Source organism: Periplaneta americana, chromosome 15 (genome assembly GCF_040183065.1).
Source record: "Periplaneta americana isolate PAMFEO1 chromosome 15, P.americana_PAMFEO1_priV1, whole genome shotgun sequence".
NCBI classification, from domain to species: Eukaryota; Metazoa; Arthropoda; class Insecta; order Blattodea; family Blattidae; genus Periplaneta; species Periplaneta americana.
In genome coordinates, this window is record NC_091131.1 from 13,417,507 (window position 1) to 13,433,418 (window position 15,912).

A 15,912-nucleotide genomic window follows, 5' to 3' on the forward strand; every position below is an offset into this window, starting at 1 on the left:
TAATAATAATAATTTATTTTGTTTTACCCGGCAGAGTTAAGGCCTTAAGGCCTTCTCTTACACTCAACCATATAAACAATTAATACAAGTGCATAAATAATAGTAATAATAATAATAATAATAATAATAATAATAATAATAATAATAATAATTTATTTTGTTTTACCCGGCAGAGTTAAGGCCTTAAGGCCTTCTCTTACACTCAACCATATCAACAATTAATACAAGTGCATAAATAATAGTAATAATAATAATAATAATAATAATAATATTAATAATAATAATGTGAAATACTATTATTGAAACTTATCTAAGTTACCAGTTAATCTGATTACATTAGAAATGTAAACATAAATTACTTAGGACAATCATTTATGAAGTAAAAATACAATTATTTGGATATTTAAATACAATCACTGTTTAACATATTAAGATAAAATCAATTCATTAAACTACTCTGAAAAAATTCAAATTATTAAATATTATTATTGTTCCTGCAATAACTCCTATGTGCAAAATATAAAATTTTTCAGTAGGAAGAAAAAACACATTCATTGATCCTATGGCAGCCGTACATCTAGGAGACCGTGAATTCTTACATTTTCGAAACAAAGCAATATAATTACATATAGGTAAAGGTAAAGGTATCCCCGTAACATGCCATGAAGGCACATGGGGGGGCATGGAGTTAGAGCCCCATGCTTTCCATGACCTCGGCACTAGAATGAGGTGGTGGTCGGCACCACGCTCTGACCGCCTTTTACCCCCGGGAAAGACCCGGTACTCAATTTTATAGGAGGCTGAGTGAACCTCGGGGCCGTTCTGAAAGTTTGGCAACGAGAAAAAATCCTGTCACCGCCAGGGATCGAACCCCGGACCTTCCAGTCCGTAGCCATCTGCTCTGGAGAGTTTATTATTTGCTGTATCACTATTTAAGTTATTTAACAGAGCAAAAATCTGAAAATCGACAAATAAGTCACATAGGTAATTATTGCAGGAACAACGACGATATTCCTTACGAATATTACATTTAAGAGCGAATGTAATTTACTGTGTCTGTTCAAGTAATCATGCATTTTAATTTTGAAAAAAAAGATCTACATTTCTCTAGGATTCATTTGATGTAGACCCTATGATTTGTTGCAAAAAATAATATTTGAAGCCTCAAAGATAGTTTTAAATTACCGTATAGGTGTGAAACTTGTGTATTTAAATATCATGCTCTCTCTCAGGCTTTTTTTCAATCCTGAAATAATTTTAGAATAGTTTTTTTTTTCATGATTATCCTAATTCTTGGTTTTGTGTTTACAAAATGGACACGTCCATCTCTGTTTGTTTAAAAAACGGAAGAAAGTCAATCTTTGTTTTAAAAGTGGACGATGCAGTATTTCTTAATTTTTCCGTAAACTTATTTTTTCAAACTAAATTGCTTGGACCAATCAACTTGCGTGAATGTTTCACACACATTATTAAATAATGTCTGAATTCTGTGAACTAAGACTGTTTGATGCTGGGTAACTTTCGGTGCTGGACCCCGGACTCTTTTCACCGGCATTATCACCTTCATATCATTCAGACGCTAAATAACCGAAGATGTTGATAAAGCGTCGTAAAATAACCTACTAAAAAAAAAGACTGTTTGAATATTTTAATTATTTCATAGAAATTAGTACCAATAATCGCTGCAAAATATGAAGAAAATTACATTAATTTTTCAAATTTCAAAAAAAAAAAAAAAAAAATCGCATGTAATATCCAAATCGATATATAAAAAAAATGATTCTAATTTCCAAAATTAAATTATGTCTTTATTTCATGTCAAAAAATTTCATTCCCATCACTTTACTAGTTTCTGAGAAAAATAGGCGTTTATATCTCATTGTTTTCAGTTTCTTTCTGCAATTTTTATTTTACAAAATATTTTATTAACATTTTTATACGTTTACTAAAATGTTGAAATGTACAGGGATTGTTCATCAGAGTTTTTTTATCTCTCTTAAAAATGTCAAGTAGATTCCTTTGTACAGAAAGAAATGTGCGCTACTGTATTTTGTAGTGAATTTACACTTCATGGTTACGGTACCTTAAAACTTGCTGAATTTTTTTCTCTTAAAGGGTTAGGTACAGCTTACAGCAGTGAAATTTTGGAAATATTCAACTTTTTTTCCTCCATTACTGTATCTTGTATAATAATGAAAATTAGTATGTGTAAAACACTGTCCTTCCGCAATATGAAAAAAAAAATATATTTTTACGGTTAAAAAAATACTTCTTTTTTTTTTTTTAAATTCAGTTCACTGTGCAGTGATGAAGCATTTCCCACATAACTCAAAAACTATCTAACATCATATGATGAAACTTTTTGTGTGTATTTATGCATGTCATGTCTACAATACGTTGCAAGATCACTACTCTACCTTTGATAGATGTCTGATAAAATATAAATTTATTTTAAAAATGGTCAAATATCAGTATTTTCTTTTAACAGAAAATAAAAAATAATAATGTATTAAGGAATGTAGTTGAAAGAGCATGATATTGTAAACATGAGTTTCAGCAATAAAATAAAAGAGAGAAAAAATGAAAAAGTTAACAAGTTTATGAGTTATGAGGGAAACGCTTCATCACTGCTCAGTGAACTGCCAACATTTTGAATTTTGAAAAAAATATATATAAATATTTTTTTTTTTAAATCGCATATATATTTTCATGCTCGACCATGCCGAAATCTAGTAATTATACACCTGGTAGCAGTCCTTTAATGCATGTCATTGAAGTACACCTATTCATTAAAGTTCAGGTTTTCGATTATTCTCGGATATCCAATCGAAAGACAACGAGGGAAACGTCACGGAGGCTGGAAATCCAATACTGTAGCAGAAGGTTATGTTCTGTTACTATAATAATTAGCGTTAATTGTAAATAATATTCAAATAAATTCAATTTGTCATCTCGTTTTTCAATTCTAAATCAATTTCCAGGTTATATCAAAATTAGTTCATGTTATTCTCTAGATTACATCAAGGTCAATGACATTATCGTTCCTCGGAAAAAATCAATAGTTTCGCGTCTGCGCACATCTCACAATTTACGAGCTATGCACAAGGTCACTTCCGATCTTCAGTCAGATACGAATAAAATGAATACGTCTGAATAATTTCAAGTTATAAATATGGTCGAGCATAAAAAGTCGCATGAAACTTGCCTATAATGATAATAATTAAGACGCTGGTATGAAATTATGAAACTCGCTTGCGCTCGTCTCATAAACAAACATACTCGCGTCTTAATTACTATCATTATAGGCTCGTTGCATAATGTACTATTTCATATAGCAAAAGGACAGTGTTTTACACATACCAATTTTCATTATTGTACAAGCTACAGTAATAGAGAAAAAAAAAAGTTCAATATTTCGAAAAATTTTACTGCTGTAAGCTATACCTAACCCCATAAGTAAACAAAAATGCAGATTTCTGGCTAGTTAGACAAAGTCTGTAGGAAATTGTTACCCATACTCGCCAGATATAGCTATAAATCGCTGACTTTGCAACTTTGTTGGTACTAAATATCTAGTATCATTCCTTATTTTATTAATATGTCGCAGGCATCGTTGTATCTGTGTCTGATTTGATTACATTTCTTCCAGCATCTATTATTGACATTGATAAACTTTTTCTTCTTGTGACAGGAGCGACTCGAGATCCCAAGATTTTCTCTTTCAGGATTCTATTCCTTTCGTTTTTGATGCTGTCTTTATTCGTGACCGTGTCCTACTCCGCCATCATTGTATCCTTGCTGCAGACCACAAGCTCAGCTATTCAGACATTTAAGGATCTCCTGGACAGTCCTTTCAAAATGAGCATGAAGGACTTCGTCGTCAACAGAAATTATATAAATGTACGTGCTGATCATATTATTCTACATTTCCTTACACTAGATCGTAAAATTAGATCAGTAATTCTGCTAATATGAATCCCGCTAAATTTACTGACTCAGTGAGTTAAGCTCTGTAAGCAGTCACTACGGTCGTCATTGTCAGTGTCACCATGCGGCAGGAAACTGAAACTTTCGAAACATATCGTGAACAAAACTACTTCAATTTCAAGGAAATGTCAAGTATTCCTATCATTATTTTTGCATTTGTCTTTTTTATATTTGTGTCTGCAATTTTACTACTATTTATTATTTCCCCCTCCTCTCTGCATTTGTTTCTTGTATAATATGTCTATTTGTGAATAATTTCAAGGGAAAAATTGTTCCGGGGCCGGGTATCGATCCCGGGACCTCTGGTTGAACGTACCAGAGGTCAAGGGATCGATTCCCGGCCCCGGAACAATTTTTCCCTTGAAATTATTCAAATGTGCTTTACAGGAAGCTTTACCTGATAGATTAGATTTGCATGTCTATTTGTATTCTGGTGGTGTGGTAGAGAAGGCCTGATGACCTTAACTCCGCCAGATTAAATAAATAAATTAATGAATGAATGAACGAACGAGTAAGCAAGCATAAAATAAAATTTATTTATTTATTTATTTATTCATTCATTCATTCATTCATTCATTCATTCATTCATTCATTCATTCATTCATTCATTCATTCATTCATTCATTCATTCATTCATTCATTCAACCTGGTAGATATAAGCCAGACGTTTGAGATGGGCAGGGCATGTAGCACATATGGGCGAAACCAGAAATGCATATAGAGTGTTAGTTGGGAGACCGGAGGGGAAAAGACCTTTGGAGAGGCCGAGACATAGATGGGAAGATAATATTAAAATGGATTTGAGGGAGGTGGGATATGATGGTAAAGACTGGATTAATCTTGCTCAGGATAGGGACCAATGGCGGGCTTATGTGAGGGCGGCAATGAACCTCCGGGTTCCTTAAAAGCCAGTAAGTAAGAAGTAAGGTAGATATAAGGCCATCAGGCCTTCTCTTCCCCTCTACCAGTGGATTACAACCACAATATTAAGAATACAATTACAATTATAATTAGAATTAATATTAAATTTGCAAATACAATACAAATGAAAGTACTAAAAGATTAACTGATTAATAAAAAGCTAGACAGTTTATTTTAAAAGTTACGAAGAGACAAACACTCTGTTTTTTATTAATTAAGTAAAAATTAAACCTACTCTACGCAGTAAGAAAATGCTTAATAATTTTACTTTTGAACGCTACTAAATTCCAATACCCTGTATAATCTAATATCTTTTTTTGCCCCGAACTCTTCTCCCGTTCACAATTTCTTCCAGTGCATCCTTCAGAAGACAATTTCTTCTCAACCAATTATTTATAAACTAGCCGTACCCGTGCGCTCCGCTGCACCCGTTAGAAATAAATATAAAGTAATTACATAATTAAAATAGGACATTCGATCCAGGGAACATTCGTGTTTGATAGAAGGATAAATCGTTTAATATGTTACTTAATTTAAATTTTATTACAAAATTAAAATGCGATCATTTTGATCCAGAGACACTCATTTGGTGCAATGACAATTCCTTTAACATGTTTCTTAATTGTTATTACCAATTAATTTTGGAAAAGCGAAAATTAACAGAAAAATTTTGGCTACAGATTTATTATTATGTTTATATTATATTATATTATGAAAAAGTGTGTTGATAACGGATGTACTCGAATTAGAAAGTTTTTAATTTGTTGTGGGAGCTCTTGAATCTCAGGAGGAACAACTTTTACAACAGCGCAACATAATCTGCTTGGCTCATTACCCAATTTTTTTGCATTTCATTTATTGCATATGTATTTTATGTATTTTAACACGATTGAATTGAGCATAGTTAAAATTTGAATTATAAAATAATGGATTGCTAAGCTAACGTACTATTACTGCATACTAAATCAATACACTCTCGTTGTTCGTTGATTCTCTGAGATAAAAATGAATATGTTCATAAACATTATTATAAGAAATACAGGAAATAAATATACAGAATAACCTATCAAGTTTTCTGTGCATAAGAAGCTATTTTAATCTTACCTGTCCTCAATTCACTCATACGTTACTGTAATAACATTATAGCATTATGTCCATTCAGAGAAACTACATTTTCCAATGATGAAATAATAATAATTATACAAATCGGTTAATTTAGCTTCCGATATTGCTTCATACAAACACAGAAACATTCCCTGTAGGCTATCTTTCATAGCTTTCAATTGTTGCTGACCAAGGCCCCTTATAGACGAAGTCTTTTGTTTTTTAATTCATTACACGGCCTTATATGGCAGTTATTTTAATTTTAAAACTCATTTATCTCATTAAATATCAGTCCTATCAAAGTTTTTCAAAGAATAAAACATATCGGAAATTATTTTTAAAGAAATGTTTGTTATGTAACAGTTTTCATAAAAATCAATAATAAGAGAGATATTTCGATTTATTTAATTCAGGCCCTCTTATAACCCCCCCCCTTTAAATAATGTATTTTGAATGCCATATAGCCTATAATCTAAGTTACAACGAACTTAATTTATATTCCAATTTTCATCGAAATCGGTTCAGCCATTATCGCGTGAAAAGGTAACAAACATACAGACAGACAGACAGACAGACATACATACAAACAAAAATTTAAAAAAAGCGATTTTCGGTTTGAGGGTGGTTAATTATATATGTTAGGACCAATTATTTTTGGAAAATCGAAAATTACCAGGAAAATTTCGGCTACAGATTTATTATTAGTATAGATGTCGTTGAAGCATATGGAAGTTAAACTTATAATGAAAGTTTTTTTCATTTTAAAGGAAACCACGGACCGCGACATCAGGGCACTGTACTACAAGAAGCTGTACACCCAACCTCAGAGCGAAGCCTTCACCTCCACGGAGATCGGGGTGAAGAACGTCCGGCTGGGACTTCACGCGTTCCACGGAGAAGCAGACGCTTTCAAGATCATCAGCGAAACGTTTGACGAGTACGAGAAGTGTAGGCTGAAGCGGATTAAAATGTTCTCGACGCTACAAGTAGCGTTCGCCGTGCCGAAGGGGTCGCCACATCGAGAACACATCACGAGAGGGTGAGGGGAATACTCTTAACATTTCCGTATTGCTTTCTAATTGAGCTTATTTCTGCAGTAACTTTCCTTCATAAAACCCTGTTTGTATCTCTTATATTGATCCATAGTACTTTTACGAAAAAGTAATTATTTTGTTTTATTGAAAAATAGTTTTTCAATTAATTGATTACTTGATAGTATTTTCCGAATTAAGTACCATCTAATATATAAAAGTGAATGTATGTATGTATGTATGTATGTATGTATGTATGTATGTATGTATGTATGTATGTATGTATGTATGTATGTATGTATGTATGTTCTCTATACAAATATACACGCTTTGACCGAAATGTACCAAAGTTTGCACATTTGACCTTCATAACCAGGAGAAAAAAAAACATAGGCTATGTTAAAATTGTGCAAATGGACGTTAAATTAAATAAAAAATAAAAACTAAGAATAAATACAATCAAATATTCAAGTGTAATACCACAGTCAACTATATACAGTCGCGAAGCTCAATATGTAGTAAAAATGCAAACATGGGTAGTTGCCCACCACTAGGATCGCTACTATCGCCTCATCATCGCAGATCTCTTTCCTAGCAGACGACAAAATATGTTACACTTTCGTTGTCGTGTTCTTTTGGAAAAATTAGCACCTTCCTTCCATTATTGAAATATTAAATGCATAAAGTTAATTTATTATTTTAATGAAGTATATTAAATTCCACCATAAACTCGAAGATATCTGCAAGAAATAGGTTAATATCATTTTTGTTTGTGCAAAGCGAACTGAAATTTACTATAATCGCTTCACTCATTCAAGATTATGGCGATAATTAACTATGAAACCAATAAATATTAATTTTCATTTCCCTTTACAACAATAATAATGGAAGTATGAATTAATGGAGTAACTTACGTGTACCGGTACTTGTAGTATGCTTACGTAGTTAACAAAGTGGGATGAGGTTAAGCAATAATAATCACACCAGAATTGGAAATAAAACGTGATCAATAACTTTTATTGTAACAGACTTTTTCTACGTCTCTAGTAAAGCAACAAATAAAAATAACAACAAAATTAACAGCTATAATTAAAAACGTATCCTTTGAAGAAAAAAGTAGGCCTAAGCAATAATAATCCCACCAGAATTGAAAATAAAACGTGAACAATAAATTTCATTAAAACAAACTTAATTTTTCTACGTCTCTAGTAAAATAATATTATTCCAATTATTGTATTTTAGCCATTAACATTTCCATTACAACCAATAACGAACATTTCACAAGCATCAATGTGAAATACGCAACGAGCTAGCACTCGATGGAAATACGACACAGTCCAAAGTCGACCGTGGACAGTCTATTGTTTCTAGTTGCTAACAGCTTGGAGCGCTTTATCGCGAGATTTGCAAAAAAAATCACCTCAAGCTTCGCGACTGTATATAGTAGACTGTGGTAATACTAAAATGCAATCTTCTATAGTCAATTGTTTTTTTTTTATTATTGTCTGTTGTATTCTGTTGTCACGAGGCCATGGAAATTATACACGAAATACTCGCGATATGACCAAAGATGTTAAAGCGAGTATAACCACAGTCTACTATATACAGTCGCGAAGCTTGAGGTGTTTTTTTGCAAATCTCGTGATAAAGCGCTCCAAGCGGTTAGCAACTAGAAACAATAGACTGTCCATGGTCGACTTTGTACTGTGTCGTATTTCTATCGAGTGTTAGCTCGTTGCGTATTTCACATTGATGCTTGTGAAATGTTCGTTATTGGTTGTAATGAAAATGTTAATGGCTAAAATATAATAATTTGAATAATAATATGGGACAAGGAGGAGACGTTTGCAGTGCTATAAATTGTAGCAACAGTAAGAGAAAGAGGCCATAGTTATCCTTTGTCCGATTTCCGAAAGAATGCTGTGCAGAAACAAAACTCTTAATTTTGAAGTTCTTTGTGACTGTTAGAATACATTATATCCTTAAATTTCACAATGAAATGTTTCAGTCTAACCGAAAGGACATTATATACCGGTTAAAGTTCTGTCACTTAGGCTGCTAAATTTCCAGAGAAATAAAGGTTAGGTCTACTTTTTTTTCAGAGGATATATTTTTAATTTTAGCTATTAATTTTGTTATAATTTTATGTGTTATTTTACTAAAGACGTAGAAAAATTAAGTTTGTTTTAATGAAATTTATTGATCACGTTTTATTTTCAATTCTGGTGGGATTGTTATTGCTTAGGCCTATTTTTTTTTCAAAGGATATGTTTTTAATTATAGCTGTTAATTTTGTTGTTATTTTTATTTGTTGCTTTACTAGAGACGTAGAAAAAGTCTGTTACAATAAAATTTATTGATCACGTTTTATTTCCAATTCTGGTGTGATTATTATTGCTTAACCTCATCCCACTTTGTTAATTACGTAAGCCTACACTACAAGTACCGGTACGCGTAAGTTACTCCAGTAATTCATATTTCCATTATTATTGTTGAAAAGGAAATGAAAATTAATATTTATTGGTTTCATAGTTAATTATCGCTATAATTTTGAATGAGTGAGTAAATTTCAGTTCGTTTTGCACAAACAAAAATTATATTACTTATATCTTGCAGGTATCTTCGAGTTTATGGTGGAATTTAATATACTTCATTAAAATAATAAATTAACTTTATGCATTTAATATTTCAATAATGGAAGGAAGGTGTTAATTTTTCCAAAAGAACACGACAACGAAAGTGTAACATATTTTGTCGTCTGCTAGGAGAGAGATCTGCGATGATGAGGCGATAGTAGCGATCCTAGTGGTGGGCAACTACCCTGTTTGCATTTTTACTACATATTGAGCTTCGCGACTGTATATAGTAGACTGTGGTATAAATAACAGCGAGAGAAAAAAAACACGAAATTAAATAACATTGTTGATACACATCATGAAGGCTAAAACTAGATAATTCGTGCAATAAATATCTTTACGCAGTCCAGGACCGTATTATGAATTTCTTGATGCAGTTGTAGTTGGTGAGCAGGCTGTGTTTTATCCAGCTGAATTCTAAGGAGTTCATCAATTCATGTAAGTCACGTTAAGTAAAGATTCATCTTAGCTTAGTAAAGACAATTCGTTTTGGATGTCTATAGTTAGGTTTCCGAGTTTCCCGAAAATGTAATAACCAGTTTAATTAAAAATAGAAGCAGAAAGGAAAACCCGTGCAACGCCGGGTGCTTTCAGCTAGTATCTAATAAACGCACATGATAGAAGACGTATGTTCACTAGACGTATTGTGAAACGTTTCAGGGCACGATGGTTAAAGGAGTCTGGACTGTCGGACCGTGAATACAAGTTCTGGGTGATCCAGTTTCCCAAGTGTCAAGGCCACACTGAGAGCTTCACCAGTGTTCGAATCCAGGACTTCTACCCGGCCTTGCTCGTCCTTGCGTATGGCGCTGCTATCTCCGTAGGAATCCTGGTTCTGGAGATGGTGTACTTCAAGATACGAAGTCCTACGGAGCACTCCCACAAAAATTAGGAATTGGTAATTTCACTTACTCTTCAGCTGTAAACGTAATGTACACCGTGTCCGAAACGAAACCTACCGATAAAGACACTAAATAATTTATTCCTTAATTATGACACACAAAAGTTAAGAGGGAAGTATTATATGATATCTATATATATAATTTGAACTGGTAATGGAAATTACGGGAAAACGGCTGAACGGATTTTAATGAGTGACCCCTCATTTTCATGCCTGGCATCCAAAGTTTTTCGGAAAAGTAGTAGTTTTCAGTGAAATGTCAATTTTCCTACATAATTTTCCTATTTTCCAAAATCCATCTGTTGTCAGTTTTGATAACTAATTTTATTGAATCACGGCCGACTTGATTGAATTTCAGAACAAAACACACACTACAATAAACAATAGGCTATTACACGAAGGCCATGACCTGCAGGATTGCCGACATATTTAGAGCTCAATTCAATTTGTTATTAAAAACTGATTCTGCAGTGTATAATTTTGTGAGTACAGATGTGTATTGGATATTCAAATCTACGAAACTTGAGGTGGTTTGATGACATTATTACCATTAGAAATTAAATATTATTATAGTTAATATCATGATGCATCTATTATTTAATTAATTGTACATAATTTTGATGTTATATTGATGACATGAAAGTGAAACGTTTTGTGGTTATGTAAGTAAATGTAGAGAATATCTTAATTTAGATCTTCATTTCTTTAATTTACTGAGTGGCTGCTATATATAACTACAAAACTTAAGTAAGATAATAATATTATTAAAAATCAATATATTTTTATACGTTGGGTCTTTTTCATATACTTAATGGCGGTGTAGTGTAGATATTGATACAGTATGTGTCATTGCCTTCAGTATTGGCTCGAGAGAGCGCAAAAATTACAGTTCCTAAGGAAAGATCAAAAGGTATTACTTACTGATAAAATAAGAGGCCTAGAAAATTTTGTAGTCTCCTGATCATTTCAGCAAGATCTCTTAGTAGGATAAAATGATTTTACGCTCTACATTTCAAGTTCTACATGCAGCAGCTATACGAAAATGCCATTGTTCGAAAGCTTAGCAAACCTGACATTTTTTTAACTTTTGCCTATAATCCACAATGACCTGAAATAGCTACTGCTATCGTCCTGACATTGATACTTGCGTTTTCGCGTTGAAACTCAAAAACTGAAGTTGGATAGGTTCAAGAAAAAGTATTTGGCCTAAAAAAATCCATTCAGAGGGAGTATGTTTCATTATTATGGAAACAAATAACTATCAAAAAGACAAGTATTCTTCATTGAAAATAAATCTCAAAAAGTTTTATTTGAACGTCTAACGAACTTAGTTTGCAGCAGTATTTCCTGCACAAGCCACTAGTTCTTATTGAATTTGGTATTCCCAAGAAACTAGTTCGATTAATTAAAATGTGCCTCAGTGAAACATACATCAGAGTCTGTATAGGCCAGTTTCTATCTGATGCTTTTCCAATTCACTGCGGGCTAAAGCAGGGAGATGCACTATCACCTTTACTTTTTAACTTCGCTTTAGAATATGCCATTAGGAAAGTTCAGGATAACGGAGAGGGTTTGGAATTGAACGGGTTACATCAGCTTCTTGTCTATGCAGATGACGTGAATATGTTAGGGAAAACACGGAAATTTTACTTGAAGCAAGTAAAGCGATTGGTTTGGAAATAAATCCCGAAAAGACAAAGTATATGATTATGTCTCGTGACCAGAATATTGTACGAAATGGAAATATAAAAATTGGAGATTTATCCTTCGAAGAGGTGGAAAAATTCAAATATCTTGGAGCAACAGTAACAAATATAAATGACACTCGGGAGGAAATTAAACGCAGAATAAATATGGGAAATGCGTGTTATTATTCGGTTGAGAAGCTCTTATCATCCAGTCTGCTGTCCAAAAATCTGAAAGTTAGAATTTATAAAACAGTTATATTACCGGTTGTTCTTTATGGTTGTGAAACTTGGACTCTCACTCTGAGAGAGGAACATAGGTTAACGGTGTTTGAGAATAAGGTGCTTAGGAAAATATTTGGGGCTAAGCGGGATGAAGTTACAGGAGAATGGAGAAAGTTACACAACACAGAACTTCACGCATTGTATTCTTCACCTAACATAATTAGGAACTTAAAATCCAGACGTTTGAGATGGGCAGGGCATGTAGCACGTATGGGCGAATCCAGAAATACATATAGAGTGTTAGTTGGGAGACCAGAGGGAAAAAGACCTTTAGGGAGGCCGAGACGTAGATGAGAGGATAATATTAAAATGGATTTGAGTTAGGTGGGATATGATGATAGAGACTGGATTAATCTTGCACAGGATAGGGACCGATGGCGGGCTTATTTGAGGGCGGCAATGAACCTTCGGGTTCCTTAAAAGCCATTTGTAAATAAGTAAGTATGACACACAAAAACAAATTAGGGGAAAATATTAATCAACTCAACAAATTTATTTCGCCATCAGTAAATCTCAACATGTCCCCCTCTAGTAGCACGACACACATCTAATCTGTATTCAATCCTTCTCCAGGCATTGTGTAACATCTGCGGAGTTACAGATCTTACTGTGGTGATAATCATTTGACGTAACACTTGAAGGTTATCCATTCTGATGTTGTAAACACAGTCTTTCACGAATCTCCAAAGAAAAAAGTCCAGTGGTTAAGATCAGGAGATCGTGAGGGCCATGCAATAGGACCACCACGACCAATCCATCGTCCAGGGAAATGATTGTGTAAAGGTTCAACTGCTTACCTGACAGATTTCCATGGGCTTCGTATGAATCCTTCACGAATGGCTTCGACGTTTTCATCCGACGTCCTCTTCCTACCGCCGCCAGCATGTCGCTGAAAGTCTCCATTTTCTAGCAAACTAGTGGCTTTTGCAGCAAATGCTAAAAACAAAGCTCATTAGACGTTCAAATGAACATTTTTCAGAATTATTTTCAATGAAGAATATCAGACATTCTGAAAGTTATTTCCTACCATAATAATGAAACATACTCTCTCTGAATGTTTTTTATGCCAAATACTTTTTCTTGAACCTATACACCTTCAGTTTTTTAATTTGAACGCGAAAACGCAAGTAACAATGTCAGGACGATCAGTCGGTTTTTCATGTGTGAGTAAAGCAGTAGCTATTTCAGATCATTGCGAATTGTAGGTGAAAATTAAAAAAAAAAGTCAGGTTTGCTGTGCTTTCGAACAATAGACATAGCATCTTGGTATAGCTGCTGCATGTTTCGTAAACTACCTTGAAATGTAGAGGGTAAAATCATTTTATCCTGCTAAGAGATCTTGCTGAAATGATCGGGAGATTACAAAATCTTGTAGGCCTCATATTTTATCAGTAAGTAATACCTTTTGGTCTTTCCTTAGGAACTCTAATTTTTGCGCTCCCTCGAGCCAATAGTGAAGAGAATCACGCACCACCACACCGCCATTAAATATATAAAAAAGACCCAAACCCACTTGATTAATAACTAGAAAAATATTTGATTTTTAATAACAATATTATTATTTTACGTAAGTTTTATAGTTTTCAATAACATATACTATTTAGCCGCCACTCAGTAAATTATATAAATCAAGATATAATTTAAGATATTCTCTACATCTACTTATATAACCCCAAAACGTTTCACTTTCATATCACCAATAAAACATTAAAATTTATGAAAAACAGTCACATCATGGCATTAACTATAATAATATATCATTTCTAATGGTAATAATGTCATCAAACCACCTCAAGTTTTGTAGATTTTAATATCGAATACACAGCTGTACTCAGAAAATTACACACCACAGAATCGAACCTGTAAATTATTTTTAGTAAGTTAAGTTTTTAATAACCAATTTAATTTGAGCTCTAAATATGTCAGCATTCTTGCAGATCATGGCCTTCGTGTAATATTGTTTACTGTAGTGTGTCTTTTGTTTTGTTCTGAAATGCAATTAGTGACGTCAGATGGATTTTAGAAAATAGGAAAATTATGTTGAAAAATTGACATTTCACTGAAAACTACTATTTTTCTGAAAAACTTTGGGTTCCAAGCTTCAGAATGAGGGGTCATTTATTAAAATCCGTTCAGCTGTTTTCCCGTAATTTCCATTACCAGTTCAAATTATATTTATAGATGTTTGTGCCAGTGAAAAATGGTGTGCATATCAGGAACTGCACTTCAGTATTTTTCACGAAATCTCCGCTGAACTGTAACCGGAAACTTAAACTCTGCTAACCAATAACAGCACTGCACTTTTTCTTGCGGTGTGAATGGAACCATTTTGGAGAACAATCTGTGTATACACAACAATAGGAATAACAGATTCGCCAATTTTACGACATAAAAAAACTTGTTGAGTTTCTCTACATTTTAGTGCAAGCTGGCCGCATGTAACTTTTATAGATGTCTAGTTAATTCATTTCTTTATCGGTAGGTTTCATTTCGGACACGGTGTATTTTGCTGTAGTTAGGTTTCTTACTGTATAGGTGGTGGCGAAATAAAGTAGATTGTAGAAGTAGATCAATTTATACTACAATAACTACATGTAACTGGTAAACTTGTGTGTAGTACGGTATAGGCTATATCGTCTCACTCTTTTTATAATATATGCTCTGTAGTTAAGAAGGAACACAATAAAGTTGTGAACGTTGTACTCTTTGTCACTCCTTTCCTTACATTTCTTTCTTACTGTAGGTATGGCTATTTTTCATTTTACTAACGAGAATTTTCTTGCGGTGTGAATGGAGCCATTTTGGAAAATAATATGTGTATACACAACAATAGGAATAACAGATTCGCCAATTTCACGACATAAAATACTTGTTGAGTTTCTCTACATTTTAGTGCAAGCTGGCCGCATGTAACTTTTATAGATGTCTAGATGCACGATAACTGCACGATTATGTGGCGCACGTGAAATTGGTTATAGGGAAATTGTGTTTTGGCATTAGAGTTCATAAAAATATCCACGTTCTTAAATTAATATGCCATTTTTTCGAGTAGACGTCTTTGGATTATCTTCCTGGCTCTATTTTTTTTTTGTTAAGGGGAAAGAATGGTATTTTTTTTAACTTTTTTCCTATTTGGTGTAAAATATTAATTTTTTGTATGTAGAGAGCTCAACCAAATAAAAATATTTTGAAAAAAAAAAATTGGGGACCCAAATTTGAAAAAAATATACCCAATGCAGGATTGTACTACAACCAATATATGTAAACCGTTCTTAAAGATAGAATCAAACAGTTTTTTGCAATGTATTTGCAAAAGCATGTTCTATAAACTGTCTGTAACAGAATTTTGATATTAGTCCCTA

The 15,912-nt window shown here is 33.2% G+C and overlaps 1 protein-coding gene across 1 annotated transcript in view; it reads left to right on the forward strand.

The window, feature by feature from the left end:
* LOC138715603 (ionotropic receptor 75a-like) overlaps positions 1-11,043 on the forward strand; it is a 49,799-nt gene extending 38,756 nt beyond the window's left edge. Inside the window, exons 10-12 of the mRNA XM_069848679.1 lie at positions 3,692-3,900; positions 6,780-7,051; positions 10,340-11,043. Coding sequence (XP_069704780.1) covers positions 3,692-3,900; positions 6,780-7,051; positions 10,340-10,571 — 713 coding nt within the window. The 3' untranslated portion in view covers positions 10,572-11,043. The remainder of the gene's footprint in view (positions 1-3,691; positions 3,901-6,779; positions 7,052-10,339) is intronic.
* Positions 11,044-15,912: the final 4,869 nt, after the last annotated feature.